Source organism: Convolutriloba macropyga, chromosome 7, assembly GCF_964194025.1.
Source record: "Convolutriloba macropyga chromosome 7, txConMacr16.3, whole genome shotgun sequence".
NCBI lineage: Eukaryota > Metazoa > Xenacoelomorpha > Acoela > Convolutidae > Convolutriloba > Convolutriloba macropyga.
Genome location: NC_134474.1, coordinates 56122002 through 56139155, shown reverse-complemented (window position 1 = coordinate 56139155; position 17154 = coordinate 56122002). Strand labels below are relative to the sequence as shown.

At 37.4% G+C, this 17154-nt stretch overlaps 2 protein-coding genes across 2 annotated transcripts in view; both read left to right on the top strand.

Annotated features, from left to right (window-relative positions):
• Window positions 1–3033, top strand: part of LOC142343179 (dehydrogenase/reductase SDR family member 7-like) — a 136848-nt gene extending 133815 nt beyond the window's left edge. The window contains exon 9 of the mRNA XM_075394882.1: window positions 2781–3033. Within this exon, the coding sequence (XP_075250997.1) occupies window positions 2781–2841 (61 nt within the window). The 3' untranslated portion in view covers window positions 2842–3033. The remainder of the gene's footprint in view (window positions 1–2780) is intronic.
• A 365-nt stretch (window positions 3034–3398) lies between these two features.
• Window positions 3399–17131, top strand: LOC142343178 (uncharacterized). Its single transcript, XM_075394881.1, has 8 exons — window positions 3399–3759; window positions 4688–4789; window positions 5038–5405; window positions 5776–5944; window positions 10847–11024; window positions 12980–13017; window positions 13485–13607; window positions 16413–17131. Exons 1-8 carry the CDS (start codon window positions 3534–3536, stop codon window positions 16466–16468), a joined length of 1260 nt encoding a protein of 419 aa, XP_075250996.1. The 5' UTR covers window positions 3399–3533; the 3' UTR covers window positions 16469–17131.
• The last annotated feature ends 23 nt before the right edge of the window (window positions 17132–17154 follow it).

The window sequence follows — 17154 nt, the reverse complement described above, 5'->3', positions numbered from 1 at the left end:
CAGCGTGATGCGTTATACTGGTCTTGGCATTGGCGAATACCTGAATCTTGTAGGTTTATTGATAGGTTTGCTTGAGTCCAAGAATCTTCTGGAAGAACAGTACACAAGATGATCTCAAGTTTTTTGCGCGCTGTTGGGCATCAATTAAGTGGAAGTTTGACAATGCAGGGAATTCACTATTTTGAGGCACAAATGCAGTGGCGTGAGATACGTAAGGCACACTGAGGGTAATCGAGGTAGTTCAATTTTTCAAATAGATTGATTATTTTTCCTATCCTTCGTTATCTTTTATGCAAACAAAGTTTGGGAATTTTTGCGGCTCCAAGGACCTGCATACACAAAATATTTTTTCTTTTTTGCTTTTATCAAGTCTGCCTAAGTGCATTATTAGAGACCACAGTTCGCACTTATCGGCCGTGAGGTAGACGACGCGATCAGGACCCATCCGACATAAAATGTTCAGGATCTAATGAGATCGTCTACTGGGTACCTCAAGACGCCGTCTTCTGCATACCAGGAATTTTGTTTGTTTCGCTAGGATTCTTGATTTTTCTCTAATTGGTCAGGGTGTCAGAGAAAAAGCAGCGGGCCCAACGGGTTGCCTTGCCTTGCTGGAGTCCGCTCCTACTGCCAATAACAAATTTCATAATATATTTGGCTGTTGAGAATGACAGAAATTGGTAAACGCTTTAATGCCAGGCATTGAATTATCGGAGGTTTTCAGCATTTTGCTGCGTTTCAAAGAAATAAATGCTTTGCGGAAATCAATTTCGAAACAGAGACTTTCGGAGGTGAGTGTATTTTCTTCAAACGAAAGTTTTGTAGAATTTTAACGGCTTCCGCTCCAGCTTTCTCCCAACACACTATAACGAGGTTTTGAAAGGATTTTTTGCTTCTTAGTTTGCTTGTTTCCATAAGCATTTAGCTTTTAGCCTCCTGAGGGCTTCTCCGACTGCAGAAGGGGCAAATACCACTTTTTAAAAATGTCAGTGTTACTGCGTAGAGCATGTTGAGCAAATTCAGGATGTTCCTCGAGGCAAACTGTTGTTTATCATTGTAGTCCAAAAGCACTTTGTGATTCGTCTGATTGCTGCACAGTATGCTAAGGGTGTTAGAGATACATTTTTGGAGGACCCGCTGCTCTAAACTTGGAAAAATGATTTCAGCTGTTTCTCGAATTTCTTCAGAATAGAACAGCTTGTGATAGAAGTTTTGAACTGCACAATGCGTTCTTGCCGTCGGAAGCAATTTTTTGGAGCATCAAGAGTTGCCTTGTTGAATCGTGCAAAACCTTCGTAAGCCAAAGTTTTTGCTCCTCTGTCAGATTGGCCCTGGAATTGCCAAGTTTTCGCTATTCTGACGGTCTCTTCAAAACTGGTATAATTCGATTTTTGTCATTGCCTCGTAGTGCAAGCCTCATTCTACAGCCCTCCAAAGTCGCCGCTGTTCCAAGGTTTTATTATTTCTATAATTCGTGGTCGTATTTCCGCCTTTGGTGTGCAGTAGTGTCTCTGTCTAGAATGATACTGTTACTGTTAGTTTTTCTGAGTTTTTGCCAGCTAACTTCTCGTCTGCATACAGGGGGGTTCTTGTTGTTGGTTAGGTTGTCATCCGGTTGATTTGATCGATCCTTTGAGACTTTTAACAATTCATTAAATTGTTTTTGAAACACCAATGCGCCCATTTTGATTTTGAATTGATGTATGAATCGTTAATCAGGGCCCCAAACAATTTATCTAACTTTATTTTCTCCCGGAAGGTGATGCAGTTCCTTTGTCTTTATTGGTTTTCAGCAGTGTCAGGAAAAAAACAGAGCCAGTTGAATTATGAAATCTTTTTCTATTGTATGTTTGTCCATCTGTTGTTTTAGACCACTGCTTGCGTTGCTATTTAGTAGTTTGATTGAGTGCTTGTTTTCTGAGGTGATTTTTTAAGTACCAAAGCTTCCTTTGTTCTGAAGTTGTACTTCATTTCGAGCATGGGGAAAAGTGTGTTCTGAAATAACAAAAAAATACACCTTTTCCATTTCGACCACAGAACTAAAAACTAGAATTATCCCATCGTAAGACACTGCGACTTGGGACTGATAGTTGTACCACCCGATAGAACTTAAGCACAGCAACAGCAACACACTGCCGAGTCGACGAACCAGTTCAACAGTGATAAGATAATGACTGCAGATTTAAATATAAATCGGGGTTGGATTTTGGGTGCTAAAGATGCAAAGTTCAAATGTAAAATTAAAATTGTTTTGGTTTTGGTCGCTGAAATTTAGAGAGAACAACCAGACGCACATGGCTAAAGCTAATTTACCAATGGGTAATTTTACCAAGTGAAATATGACAGCATAAATTTCTGTTTTTTAAATATGATGGATTTTTCAAATAGTCTTCTGTTTAAAACTTCTTTTGTTGATTTTATAATTCTGAGAATTTTATTTTAAGCCGTTTTACTATGATATACTCCTATTACACTAGAAATTTTGGTTCTCATGAAAAGTGTTTGCCCTCTAAATTCATGAATCCGTATTCGTTGAGCAATTTTTCAATTTAGGAATGCCATATTAAAGTTTTTCATGTTTCAATTAAGCTCTAATTAATTTGACTTGTGGACATAAATTTCTAAGTGAAAAATGAATAGATGAAGAAGCAAGTCAGCGAGAAATACGTTCAATAACACAAAAATCTACCCAGATTTATTTTGTAAAAATGTATTTGATTCGGAGATTTCTTCTGTTGGAGATCTATTATGTTTGAATTCTTGAGTACTGGATTGTTTAGGATATTTGGGAAACCATTTCTGCAAGTCTACAAGAAAGCGGATGAAGCAACTAAGAAATAAATTGGAAGCAACCTTTGGTTGCTTGATTTGACTTCCACTCAACCCGAGGGCCACTGCAACATACAGATGTACGCGGAAATAGTAACTGCTTATTTTGCTAATTTTTCTACCGATCAATTGGCGCTTTTGTCAAAATTTCTTTTTTAATTGTTCTCAATCAAAGTTTGAAGCAATTGTTTGAACCCTGTTAAACTTTTTCATTACGATTATTTACTAGATCAATTTTTTGTTAGAGAAATTAGACTTTCCGTCGAAAGAAATGAGATAAACTGTTACACATACAAGCTGCTGACGAGGCATTTATTACTGTGTTAAAGGCTACTTTTGTTTCGGACCCTGTTTTCTGACCATCCAAAGCTTCAGCTTGATACATAAATGTCAGGCCCACGCCAGCCACTTGAGAGCAATTCCTCTGACTTTAGTCTGTTGTGTTTATACAATGTAAATATTCTGCTATTAAAATTACAATTTCTAAACTGCCATACATCTCATTTTGATTGTTATAAATTTGACGTTCGTATGCATTTGAACAATAAATAACCTTTAATTATGTTAAAAATGTAAGTTTCAGATGAGGATGCTTTCTCTTCATCTTCGCAAATCTGTCTATATCTTAACGAAAACGTTTTCCCAATTGTGAAGTGCATATCCTACTCGGCAGTCATCATTAGTCTCCCCTTTACGACTGAATCATGCCTCCTCCACCACCCCCTCCCCCTGCAGGACCTCCTCCACCGGCACCGCCGCCAGGCCCTGTTGCACCACCGAAGCTGAACAAGAACGATGCGAATGCGAGAGGTGCTCTGTTGAACTCGATCCAGAATAAAGGTGCGATTAAGTTGAAGAAGGTGCCCAAAGACGAGATCAATGACAGGAGTGGAGTCCAAGCTGCAGGTGGTGGTGGTGGATCCGCAGGAGGTTTGTCGAACTTTAAGTACCATACTGGTGTGTTACTCGGATTTGTATCACTCTGGATCATCGACGATCAAGGGTTAACTAGAATAGAACCATAACATTTTCGGTTTGTACTTTTGTGTCAAGTATGACAATCTCCCTCTCTTCACTATTCTTTGCCCAATTTTGAATCGCAAGGTAACCTTAGATTGCTATGGTCCAGTCGTGAGTTCACTATTTTGTGAAACAGAATGACAGTACTCATATACTTCGCAATGTTCTATATCCAAACACCCAATTCTGTTTATCTTTTGACTCTTATTTAGTTTTTACCCTCAATACTGTTTTTGGCTGTGAGGTTCGCATGTTATGTCTCATTGAGGTGCATTGTAACAGAATCTTGTTTAACAGAGAAACGCATTCATGATCGATGATTTTAACATTGTTTAGAGATTTATTGGTTAACGAAACGAACAGCAAACCGAAACAGCTTAAATTGCGAACGCTTCCCCTGATTGTCATTGAATAGCTCAAAACAATCATTTATGCATACTATTTCAAAGCTTCATATGCACATCAATCGTAAGCAGCGATCAAAATGAAATATAGCGCAATGACTGTAAACAGCTGCCCATTTCTGAGTGATTTGCATATGCTGTAGGCAATGATAAATTACTGTTATTAAAATATTGCTGACTGACGTCTAAGAATTTGGTGGCGATTATTGCTCGTCAAAAACTTACTCTGCGTTCTTTTCTCTGATTATTTTTTAACTTGGCAGTATCTTTTGTGCCATGATGAAACCACGATGCCAATACTTATTTCCGAAGCCACATAAGAAATTTATCACATCCCTTGGGCTTAGTTAAGTTAGCATTCACGATGACGAGGTGGATCTATCTTAAATCCGTTAATGGAGTGAGATACAGGCGTCTAAATGAGGATGTTCTAGGTGGAGCCAAACCAGCAGGTGGAAGTGGAGGCGGCGGAGGTGGGCAAGCACCTGCCAGTAGCTCAGCCGGACCTGGAATGCCTGGCTTCGATCCCTCTCAGAGTAAGTACGGTTACTGGATCCGTCAACGTGAATAATATGTCTCCAGAGCTCTGTGGACGAACTAATACGTGCTTATTCGTTGGAATTGTCTAATAAGATGTAGCTCAAGAAGCAAGAATAATTTAGGAGTATTTAGAAATACGCGCTCTCTGTGTTAATTGCAAGCTGTCAATGATTTTGACACTTCGAAGTTGGTATATTTGAAGTCGTTTTTTGCGCATGACAATCATCTTGCATTTTTGTGTTAGTTCTCAAAAGTCTGCGACCTGCTAACTCATCGGGTGCTCGGAAACCAAGTACACCTGCAGAGCCCTCGTCAGTAAGAGCGCCCCAACCCAACAGAGGACCGTCACCTATGGTGAGACCACCAGCCCCAACAAGCCCGGGTGTTCAGCGCCCTCCCGCCCCCGTTCCACCAGTTACTCAGAGACCTCCTGCTCCAATTGCTCCTGCACCGAGGCCACCTGCACCCACAGTACAGCCTCCTGCCCCTAGACCCCGGCCACCCGTTCCCATTCAAAGACCACCCCCACCTCCGATAAAGGATAGAACTGCACCCGAGTCTGTGCCGCAGAGGAATTTTGCTCCTCCGGTTCCTCGAAACCAGGCTCCACAGGTCTGTATTGCAAACCGAAAGGCTTGAACATGCAACGGTCTGATGAGCTCAAATAATCATTTTCCTCTTTGTCGCATAAAAACTCATTTCAACAAGATAAACGTTTTTAGAGAACGAGTATGGTAGTTTGATGTCCATTCATAATGGACTTGGCTATAAGAACAAATAGGTTTGAGGATGATCATAAACCAAATTACAATTATGGGCCGCCCGGTGTCGTCTTGCTCTATATCGCCTAGCCAATATTAGAGTAGTCAGGCATATGTAATCAAAGCTTGTCTCATAAAGTGGAAGCCTTTACCACGCATAAGTCATTTTTGAGTAATTGCTTGAGATGAACAACTGCTTTCATTGAATGTTCTTGTTTTAGATACCAACACAACCACCGCGGTTTAGAGCTCCACAGCAGCCACCAAGTGTTGATGCCACTACTCCTGTTGGCAGACAGCCACCAGCTGTACCTCCTGCGAGGCCTCCTCTTCAGAGACCCCAAAGACCTCCTCCACCTCCCACGAGACCCCCTGTTGCTGCTCCCTTAAGTAAGTTCGGAATATTTTTACAACAAAAGTTGTAAAAAGAGCACTGGTTGTCTGCAGGATTTCTAATTGCTCTCAAACATTTTTAGCAGCTATATTAGTCGTGTTTTTTGTTATGCGATTTTTCGCTTGACCTTTTTTTCGTCCGACCCATTTGACCAGCCTGTTCGACAGAATAGTGCCGAAAGTTATCAATTTTAGCCGTTTTTTGGTTTATTAATAGCCGCCGTCATCGTCTCATCATGCTATTATTGCGCGCCTATTTTTACAATGTAAGAACTGGATTGTATTTGGTCTCTGCATTTTTTACGACTCGAAGAGTATTGGCGGAGCGTCTTTTCTGTCGATAATTTTTAGAGTGTATTTAAAACAGGATTTAAAATTCAAGTATTAAGTGAAAGGACTGAGCAAATTAAAGAGTAGAAAGAAAAGAGGTTGGTTTATGTTCTTGTCGTTTTTTGAGAGAGAGCGAGAAAAGAAGGTGTGAAAAAATTTTCGATAAACAAGCAAAATTTTTCAATCACGTCCAGCTTTTTCACAGCAGTTTTTTGTTTTAACTCCTACTCTTCCTATCAAAAGTGTTTCTTTCAGTAATCTAAACTGTATAACTAATTGATTATCAGTTAGATTTGTTTTTGTTTACGAAAATTTTCGCCGATTTTTCTGATTTTAAAGGTTTTTACCTATTTTTCTGATTTTACGCTTCTCGCTGTGGCTTCGTGGTCAATTCGTAGTTAGGTTGTTAATAAAGTTTTTAATTGCACTCGAACGAAATTCATAGCAATTATTGTAAACGTGTGTGTCTTTTTATGCAAAATTTTTGCTTGTTGACTTTTCGAGTGACTTTTACGCCCTTGACTTTTTGCGTTTTTGCGTGATCTAAAATATTCTCTCAATCACAATTTCCAGCAGCTGAACTCCATTGGCGGCAATTTAATAATAATAGTCAAATCAAAAGTGCGCCGAAACTGCTGCCATTTTTCACTTTAAATCTGAATAGTGGTATACGTTAACCTCTAATGTGGTTTTACTGTACCTAAAAAAGGGGTTCTTTTGAATATTTTTTCGCTTCAAAAGTTCTATTATTGTTAGTCACATTGGAGTGCTCAGTTTGACACGCCTGCCGATTATTGAAGTGGAGGTAAAAGGCATTTGTGAAATATTTTCTAAGGTAGGATGCAAATACGATGTTTGTACAAAAATTTGTTTTTGATAATTATTTTTTTTGTAGTTAAAAATTTTACTTGTTTTTAGTTTCTTTTAAAATTTTTTGTATTTTTTTCTAAGGGGAATTTTATCGTCATTCAATTTGAGATCTAGTTGTTATTTCGCTCAACGGAAATTCTTTAATTTCAGAGCTGACCTGTACTTTGTTTTACCTTTCATTTGCTTTACTTTTCAATGTACGTTTTTCGTTTTACACAAGTCACGGTTTTCTTGATTGACTTCTGGCTTGCCTCTCAGTGTTTCAACTGGATGTACTTTAGAAATCAGTCAACAGGTTCTTAAAAGCTGCGGTGTCGTTGGTTTTTTTAGTTTTGTCGTCTGACGCTCTTTTTCGTTTTACATTTTTTCACAGCCAAGCTGAAAAAGTCTGAATGAAATTTTCTGAATGACTTCTCTCACTAAGTTTTAAACTCATTTTCGCGATTAGATTTTGATCGTACGTGACTTACCTCACTCATTAAAATGACTTGCACTTTAAAACTAATGTTTAATTTTTATTAATCTAATGTCAAAGGAACTCATATGTGTAATAAGTCCCTAATAAAAAGGCTCCTGCCTAATGAATTTTAACAAGCTTTATTTATTTATCGCTGATTTTTTTACATAGCTTTTTGCGCGCCAAAATTTTCAACTTATATCTGTATCTGTTTATATCTTTATTATACGGCACGCAAGACTAATCTTTCGCAGCTAATCCAGCAATCTGTTTTTGGGCAGTCCTCCACAATGTTTGAGGGTTACATTACGTTGCAGAAGGTGTCGTCATTGACGATCTTCACTGATTCCTACTGAACTATTTAATCAGGTGATCGTGTAAATACTTCAATTTGTCGAGGTTTGCGTTAAATGATTTGCCGCCGTCAGCCTCTCAACGGCTATTATTTAGGTGCTTTCTTTTTTTAAAATTCAAAGAATTTGATTTGTATCGGGGAGCTGTCTTTTTTTACGACTCGAAGAGGAGTATTGGTGGAGCGTCTTTTACATTTAAACCAGGATGTAAAAGTCAACGCCGCATGTGTTTAGGTCAAACGGCTGAACGAATTGGAGAGCAGAGTGATTTTCTATCCATACCGCGTTTTTGAGACAGAGCGAGAAAAGTTGTTGTGAAAAACAATTAGCTGAGCGAGCAAATTTTTAATGATCATGTGCGGCTTTTTGGAAGCAGCTTTTTAGTTTCTAGTTTACTTTTTCTGGTAAAGTGGTTTGTCTAAACAATATTGAGAAGTCTCTGGTTTATCTCAATCATATATTAGAGTTTTATATGCAATCTTGAGCTTTTGTATTTATTCGTTTTGGACGCTTTTTAGTGGTTTTTGTACATTTTTTGTTTAAAATTCTGTGCTTTTTTTGCCATTAGCTTTTATGTTTGTTTTTATGGCTGTTTAGTTGCTCTTGAACGAAGTTCATAGCAATTATTGTAAACGTGTGTCTTTTTAATGCAAAGTTTTCGCTTGACAATTTTGACTTTTCGAGTGACTTTTACGCCCCTGACTTCTTGCGTTTCGCGTGATCTAAAATTCTCTCTCAATCACAATTTCAAGCAGCTGAATTCAATTGGTGGCAATGTAATACTAAAAGTCAAATGAAAAGTGCGCCGAAACGTGCCATTTTTTACTTATTGTGGTATATCTTAATTGTGGTAAATGTTAACCTATAATGTGGTGATTTGAAGCCCACTATTGAACTTCTAAGTCCCATTTAGGCTCCCCTGACTAAAGGAGGCTGCAATTGATGAGAGCTCCCACTAGTTGGTCGAGAGCAATTCTTCCGACGTTTAGTCGGTTATGTTTGAATTCGGCAATATCCATTAAGTTTTTCCTAACTGTAGAGAACAAGCAAAATTAAACCATTTTCCGCTTAAGCTTGATGTATTTGGAGTTTTATGGCCTTATTTTTTTTCTTTTTTCTGCATTTCATGGCAATTTGTTTATTTTTATTTGTTTTTTTAGGGCTGTTTGTAAGGATATTCTTACTAAGTGAAAACAAGCTTATCTTTGATGGCACACTTTCAAAAAATAATTTAATCAATTCTGCAGATTTTTGTCTTTAGTTAGTGCTCATGTTTTGTGTTTTGAGGGAACTATTTGGTGCTCAATGATTTTGAGGGAACTGTTTCTTAAGTTGTGCTGAGAACACTTAGCATGACTTTGCAATTTTCGTAGAATTTTTTTTAGGTTATGTTTATTTGATTATCATATTTTGAAGACAATTAAAATCTACCAGATAATCTTTTGCATACAATGGCTCTGGAGTCGCAACTTTAAAAAACATGCAAAAGATGTTCTAAATTTTTTCCTTATAGTATCCTCGCTTTTTTGTTTCAAATTGAATGGTATTATGAAGTTAATAGTTTTAGCAGTAAGTTGTTGGCTGGGGTGAAAGTTAAGTGTTACTTCGAGTCGATTCTGGAGTCTTCCGGCGGTTTTTTCAAGATCTGCTCACACATTTTCATGATTTTTGAAGTCTAATATAAGCGATGATTTTGTTTACGCCGAAGCAGGTAGTGAAGCGAAAAAGCGAGTGGTTTTTTTTTTTATTTTTTGATACGTTTTTTTCTAAATAGTTTTCCTAATCCAGTCATAGTGCTTTTTAGGTTGTTTTTTGTTTAGTCAATGATATTTCATTGAATTTTTGGTCAAGACTGACGTTTTTTACAATTCAAAGAATTTTAATTGTATTGGGGCGCTGTCTTTTTTTTAAAGATCTGTTCACATATTTCCATGAATTTTGAAGTCAAATTGAGGTGGTGATTTTGGTCACGCCGAAACAGGAAATGGAGCGGAAAAGCGAGTGGTTTTGCGGCGTGAATTTTTGCTCTAATTCTAAAGTAGAGTGAGAAAACGGTGTTTGAACAAAAATTCGGTTTCTCGGTAGTGGTTTTTTGTTCACATGCAGCAGCAATTTCACTCTGATTTTTACTGTTTTTTCGATTTTTTGAATCGGATTTTTTTCTAAGTAGTTTTCCCAATCCATTCACAGCTCATTCTGGACCTAGTTTTTTGTTAGAATCAAAATTACATAGCTCACTAGTGGTTTTTTGTTCTCCCTAGCAGCATTTTGGCATTGATTTTCTGGTTTTTTTTTGTTTTTTTCATCTGATTTTTTCAGAAATGGTTTTCCCAATTCACTCATAGTCCATTCTAGGTTTAATTTTTGTTTAGTCCATGAAAATTTTTTGAATTGTACGTCAGGACTTGTCCTGCTATGTTTTTTAATTCGCTTTACCTTTTGATCACGTTTTTCGTTTTACATAAGTCACGTTTTTTCACATTTGACTTCTGACCTACCTCACTCAATGTTTCAACTGAATGAGTTTTAAATTCTCCCATGCATTAAAATACGCAATGTAGCTAATACGGTCAAAGTCGGATGAATCGGGATAAACATATAAAGCCCGATCATTTAGTCGTAGTGCATAAGGTTATCAAAGTTCATTAAAGCTATTTCTAGCTGACCTTAGTATTTTGCTTACAACCTTTAGTATAGAAGCTGAGTTATTTAAGTATAATTTTAGAATCTAACAAAAATACAGAATCTGCACACCAAATAAGAACATTTTGACTTTTCAAAAATTTCTGTCAAGTTCTCTCTTGTTATTTTTTATTAATAGATGGCAAACCATCTGAGCCGCATCATGTGAATGAATTCTATTAACTCTTGATTTCTGCTGTGATACAGATGCAAATGTGCCCCCAACTACAAACAGAGTTGCTCCTCCAGCGCCCGCCCCTCCCTCGAGTGCAACGAAAAGGGTACCTCCCCCTCCTCCCCCAAGTAATCCAGCATCCAGGAGTCCCAGTGCTGCTTCCAACATGAGCAATGGACTCGCCCCGCAACAGATGAATAGTAATCAACAGTTAGTATCGGGCTTTGAAACTTAACATTGTTGTAGAAATTTATAGGTGTGTTTCTTATTAATAGCCGCCCTCATCTTCTCAGCCGGCTATTATTGCGCTCGTATTTTTTTTTTACAATTCAAAGAATTTGAGTTGTATTGGGGCGCTGTCTTTTTTTTAAAGATCTGTTCACACATTTTCATGATTTTTGAAGTCAAATTGGAGTGGTGATTTTGGTCACGCCGAAACAGGAAATGGAGCAAAAAAGCGAGTGGTTTTGCGGCGTGAATTTTTTTTGCTCTAATTTTAAAGTGGAGTGAGATAACGGTGTTTGAACAAAAATTCGGTTTCTCGGTAGTGGTTTTTTGTTCACATGCGGCAATTTCACTCTGATTTTTACAGTTTTTTCAATTTTTTGGATCGGATTTTTTCTAAATAGTTTTCCCAATCCATTCACAGCTCATTCTGGACCTAGTTTTTTGTTAGAATCAAAATTAAATATCTCACTAGTGGTTTTTTGTTCTCCCTAGCAGCATTTTGACATTGATTTTCTGTTTTTTTGTTTTTTTTTCGTCTGATTGTTTTAGAAATGGTTTTCCCAATCCATTCATAGTCCGTTCTAAGTCTGGTTTTCTGTTAAGTCAATGAAAATTCTTTGAATTGTACGTCAGGACTTGTCCTGCTATGTTTTTTTTACTTCGTCAAACTTTTTTTCGCTTTACCATTTTGCCGCTTTTCCGACATTTTGCGTGAAATCTTTTTGACTTCTCTAGGCTAGTTTCTCTCTTCTCTCATTCTGCTAAAAGTGAATTTGAACATCAGTTGCTAAGCAAAGCAATTCAAAATGAACAGAGTCGGTATAAAAAATTGAAGTCAGAAATAGAAACGGGATAAACCCATAAAGCCCAATTTTAGATGCCCGCTATTTGAACGTCGTTCCTATAAGTCTTAGTTACCACCTCTAATGCTTATTGGTGTTGATAGTAGCCCCTGTAGCCTCTCTCTAAGAAACAGAAGTATGTTCAACTACGAAATGCCATCAAAATAAATCGGACTTAAAAAATATTTTTGTACAAAAATCTTTTTTTTAATAGCCGCCCTCATCTTCTCAGCCGGCTATTATTGCGGACGTATTTTTTTTTACTTCGTCAAACTTTTTTTCGCTTTACCATTTTGCCGCTTTTTCGACATTTTGCGTGAAATCTTTTTGACTTCTCTAGGCTAGTTTCTCTCTTCTCTCATTCTGCTAAAAGTGAATTTGAACATCAGTTGCTAAGCAAAGCAATTCAAATTGAACAGAGTCGGTATAAAAAATTGAAGTCAGAAATAGAAACGGGATAAACCCATAAAGCCCAATTTTAGATGCCCGCTATTTGAACGTCGTTCCTATAAGTCTTAGTTACCACCTCTAATGCTTATTGGTGTTGATAGTAGCCCCTGTAGCCTCTCTCTAAGAAACAGAAGTATGTTCAACTACGAAATGCCATCAAAATAAATCGGACTTAAAAAATATTTTTTTACAAAAATCTTTTTTTTTTCAATATATTCTATTCGTTCAATCCCAATTATGCTTATTGGAATCAACGGCGGCTATTTTCCGGCAATCTGCCGGGTATGTTTCAATATATTCTATTCGTTCAATCCCAATCATGCTTATTGGAATCAACGGCGGCTATTTTCCGGCAATCTGCCGGGTATGTTTAAGAGAAGCAAAGGGTTTGTACTTTACACGTCTGTATGGATTGAGATTTAATTCTAGAGGGTTGGAGAACTGACTAGGACTGAAGAATGATCGAAAGAATCTGAAGTTGGTTATTTGTTTGTTGTTCGATTATTACGAGGTATTGAAATTGCATTACATAGATCATGTGACGAAATATTATCGGGAGATTGTCGGGTGAGCAATTTATTTTATACCTGAAGAGTAGAGTTAATTAGCCCATCAAAAAATGAAGTATGATATATTGTGTTTCAGGCGCTTGTTCAGTAGTAATATCCCGTCTCAATCAATGGGTAAGTTGGAAATCTTGACAATCCCACTAAGACAATCCCACAGTATCGTACCAACCCACTTCAAATCGTTTAGTAGAGACAGTAATGATGCATATGCGAAGCCAATCTTATAGGCATAATCTATTGTAATTAGGTGTAAGCTACGTTATTCTGCTGAAGTAACTGAGAACTTCTGGCGCTTATCGAGTACTGCTAAGGGGTTCCAGATGTTAAGCCAGAAATTTGCGCGATCTAGAATTTATGCAGAGACACACGTATCTTCGCTCAGAAAATCGGTTTTTTAAATGGACAAAAGTTCAAAGCATTTCAATTTATGAGGATGTATACGTTGAATTCTGGCAAGGAATTTTTTTTGGCATTTTGAACGGGTTTTTTTAGTTTCCTTTGGAAGTATCTACGCAACAATGAAGTCAATTTTGTTCAACTGTTCGAGACACATTTTTAAGGAATAATTTGACTTGTTTCAGACCGAGTGCTACCAGAGAGCTCCATGGATGAGTTTGAGAAGAGGTTTAATTGGATTGACGACTTCCCACCTCCGCCCATGTTCAGAAAGGGCAAAAAGAGCTATCCCTCCAAAAGCAGCAGAAGTATTTAATATTTCATATTCAATCGAACAATCCTTATTGTAGCTTGTGTACATTTTTTGTCAACATGTTTTGAAGACCACTTAAGAACGACGAAGGCGATGTTTTGTGCAAAGCAAACATATTAAATTAGTTAGCGGAGTTTTCGAAGATTGCTATTTCGATTAAAGAGATGCCATTCTTCGTTTAATCGAGTTTTCGTCAGAGGCTGTGTTTTTCTAATAAAGAAAGTGATAGCCTGGCTCCGCCAGAGGGCATCAAGTGGGGGTTCAGTGTTCTTAAAGCTCTACTAGTTTCTAAATTTACGTTTCACCAAAACTCTGTGGAGCTATAATTTATGGTTTGAAGGTATATTTCTATTTTCAAAGTTTGGAGCTTTTGTTCTGCAACAACCCCCCACGGCAATGAGACTAAACATAACAAGCTACTGCCAAAGGAAAACCCTCAACAGTCCTGTGAAGCAATTCTTTCGACGTTGGTCGGCTATGTTGTCATTGTTTCTAATTGTTTTATTCACGCTGATCAATCTTTAGTTCTGGCGACTTAGATCTTTAACTGTTTTCAAAGGATTGTTTTCAAATTTGGACTGTGTTGCTGCGTTGTCATTTTTTAAGATCTCTTCACACATTTTTCGACTTTTTCATGTCAATGAGAAGTCTGATTTTTAAGGGCGTAAAAGATTTTTTCAAATTGCTGTAAAAATAATTGAGTGAGAAATTGATGTTTGGTTTTTTGAGTAAGCTTTTTTTCACGTGTAGCAGTTTGACTAATGTTTAATAGCCGCCCTCATCTTCTCAGCCGGCTATTATTGCGAACGTATTTTTTTTTTACTTCGTCGAACTTTTTTTCGCTTTACCATTTTGCCGCTTTTTTGACATTTTGCGTGAAATCTTTTTGACTTCTCTAGGCTAGTTTCACTCCTCTGTCATTCTGCTCAAAGTCCTTTTAAACAGCAGCTGCTCAGCAAAGCAATTCAAAATGAAGAGAGTCAGTATTAAAAAAATCAAAGTCAGAGATAGAAACGAGATAAACCCATAAAGCCCATTTTTAGATGCCCGGTACTTGAACTTAGTTCTCATAAGTTTTAGTTACTATTTATAATGCTTATTGGTATTGATGCTAGACCCTGTAGCCTCTCACTGAGAGACAGGAGTATGTTCAACTACGAAATGACATCAAAATGAATCGCACTTAAAAATGCTTTTGTACAAATATCAATTTTTGTTGATATTTTCTTTTCTTTCAATCCCAATAGAGTTATGGGAATCAACGGCGGCTATTTTCCGGCAATCTGCCGGGTATGTTTTTAATTGCTCTTGATCGATGTACATAGCATTTATTGTAAACATGTGTGTCTTTTTTATGCAAAATTTTCGCTTGATAATTTTGAATTTTCGAGTGACTTTTACGACCTTGACTTTTTGCGTTTCGCGTGATCTAATATTCTCTCTCAATCACAATTTCAGGCGGCTGAACTCAATTGGCGGCAATTTAATACTAAAAGTCAAATGAAAAGTGCGCCGAAACTGGTGCCATTTTTAACTTAATAGTGGTATATGTTAACCTCTAATGTGGTTATTTGAAGGCCACTATTGAACTTCTTAATCCCTTTTAAGCTCCCCCTCCCCCCCCCCCCCAACTGAAGCAGGCTGCAATTGATTAGAGCTCCCACTAGTCGTTCGAGGTTAATTCTCTCGACGTTTAGTCGGTTATGTTCAATAATGTTTCTCGATGAATGCTAGTGATGTTTTTATGACCTTAGCAACCATTTAATTTCAAAAATTGAGTGCGTTTGAGCTTTTGTTGTTCAAACGAAGTTTGTAGCAGTTCAGTTAGTCCCGTGGTATTTTTCTGCGGGATTTTTTGCTTACCTATCGTCTATCCCTTTTAACTTTTCGTCCTCAAAAACGTGATAAACAGGTGAAGCGCTCTTATAGCCTTACTAGTCGCTAAGTATGTGAGTTTTTGAAACTATTTAAGAAGAAAATTTCAAGGTTTGAAGGGCGGTTCTTAAAATTTTGAGCCCAACCCCCCCCCCCCCCCCCCCCCACAAACCCAACTCAAGTCCTCCCCAGTTTTGGTTATCAACTAAAATTTTGTTTGATCTAATTTGATCTCCCATTCAAAATTTTAAGCAATCACAACTAAACGGGTGACAGTTTACTTCAAATCAAAAATCATAAAATTGTGATCGAATTGGTTACATTCTTCATTTTAAGTCTCAATAGTGATCTATGATAGGCCACTGGTTATCACCCCGCCCGTCGTTAGAGGGCAATTTGACTGGTAGAAAAAAAAACAAAATTGAGTTGTAAATGCTGTTGTTTATGCTCACTTTTATCTTCTTTGCAACACAAACTATTGGTATATTTTTGCGTTCTTTCATTTGAAAGCGATTTTGAAGTTGGATTAACTGACAACGGCAAACAAAAGAAGGGGAAGGCGGCGGATTCAATTGTATGCCCAAAGTAATGGTATAGGTAACCGTCTTCCTCTGAGAATTGGTCTAAATAGGTCCGGATAGTGGGCGACATGATGAAAGAATAAGGCCGAATTTTTGGAATTTGGCGACAAAAAAGAACAGTCATTTATTAGTTGCCGAATTCCCTTGCATTGAGCCCCCCTTTTTTTGAATGTTTTAAGATTGAAGATTTGAAACGGACCAAAAGCTCCTACCCGATGATATAGAGGCGCTGGATCGTAATATACAAAACCTTTGTTTGATTAAGTTTAGTGGTTTGCATGTATTCTAGTTGTCTCAATCAGAGAAATCGTTGAGCAGATATGCATTGGTTTTTTTTGTTTCAGACAAGCCGCAGTCACAGCGACCAATTATTCCTCCTCCAGCTGTGCCTGGATCCTAGCCAGAGTTATTCAAAAATATCTACTCCGCATTTTGAGGCTGCTCGAGATTCATCATCATCAGTCATTATCGCAACACAATTATACAAATGTAGATAGCACAAGTACAACAACAGGCATTGAAACACCCCCTACACAAACATTGTCTCCCTCTCTACAACTATCTAAACTATCGCAACTGTAAATCTACTCTACCGCTTTCTCGATTTATCATTTTGTCTTCGCGATTAGTTGTTCTGGCTCGGACGGGCACGGATTTAAAAACCTGCGAAATAGAGAGGCCCAAAATAATTGAAGCTGGGTTGCTAATCAACTGAAGATCATAATATTTGTATGGGGTCCTAAATAACATTTTTGGACAATGACAACTGAAAACATTGTACGATCATTAAAATCTGGGATATCCCTTTATCAAAGAGCTTTATGCGTCATTGTTGCTGCTTACCAATTCGATTCGATTGTGACAAATAGATCCAAAGGATGAAAGACTTGGTTTTTGATTAAAGTGCACAAATAAAGATAATATCGCTCCATCTATCTCTGAACTTCGCCCATCTCCTTCTCTATCCTGTAAATGACCCATTATTTTGCTTAAATTACAATTCAAATTTAATCACACTGATATAAATTTAAATAGAGTTAATTAAATATTTTCTCAGAAATAATCTGATTCTTTTCGATTGCGAGA

Bases quoted from the DNA above. Each gene is read 5' to 3' on its own strand.
- LOC142343178 (XM_075394881.1), top strand. From the start codon at position 3,534: ATGCCTCCTCCACCACCCCCTCCCCCTGCAGGACCTCCTCCACCGGCA. The intron at 4,790-5,037 runs GTAAGTACGGTT...TTTTTGTGTTAG, and splicing joins TGGCTTCGATCCCTCTCAGA to TTCTCAAAAGTCTGCGACCT. The intron at 5,406-5,775 runs GTCTGTATTGCA...TTCTTGTTTTAG, and splicing joins CTCGAAACCAGGCTCCACAG to ATACCAACACAACCACCGCG.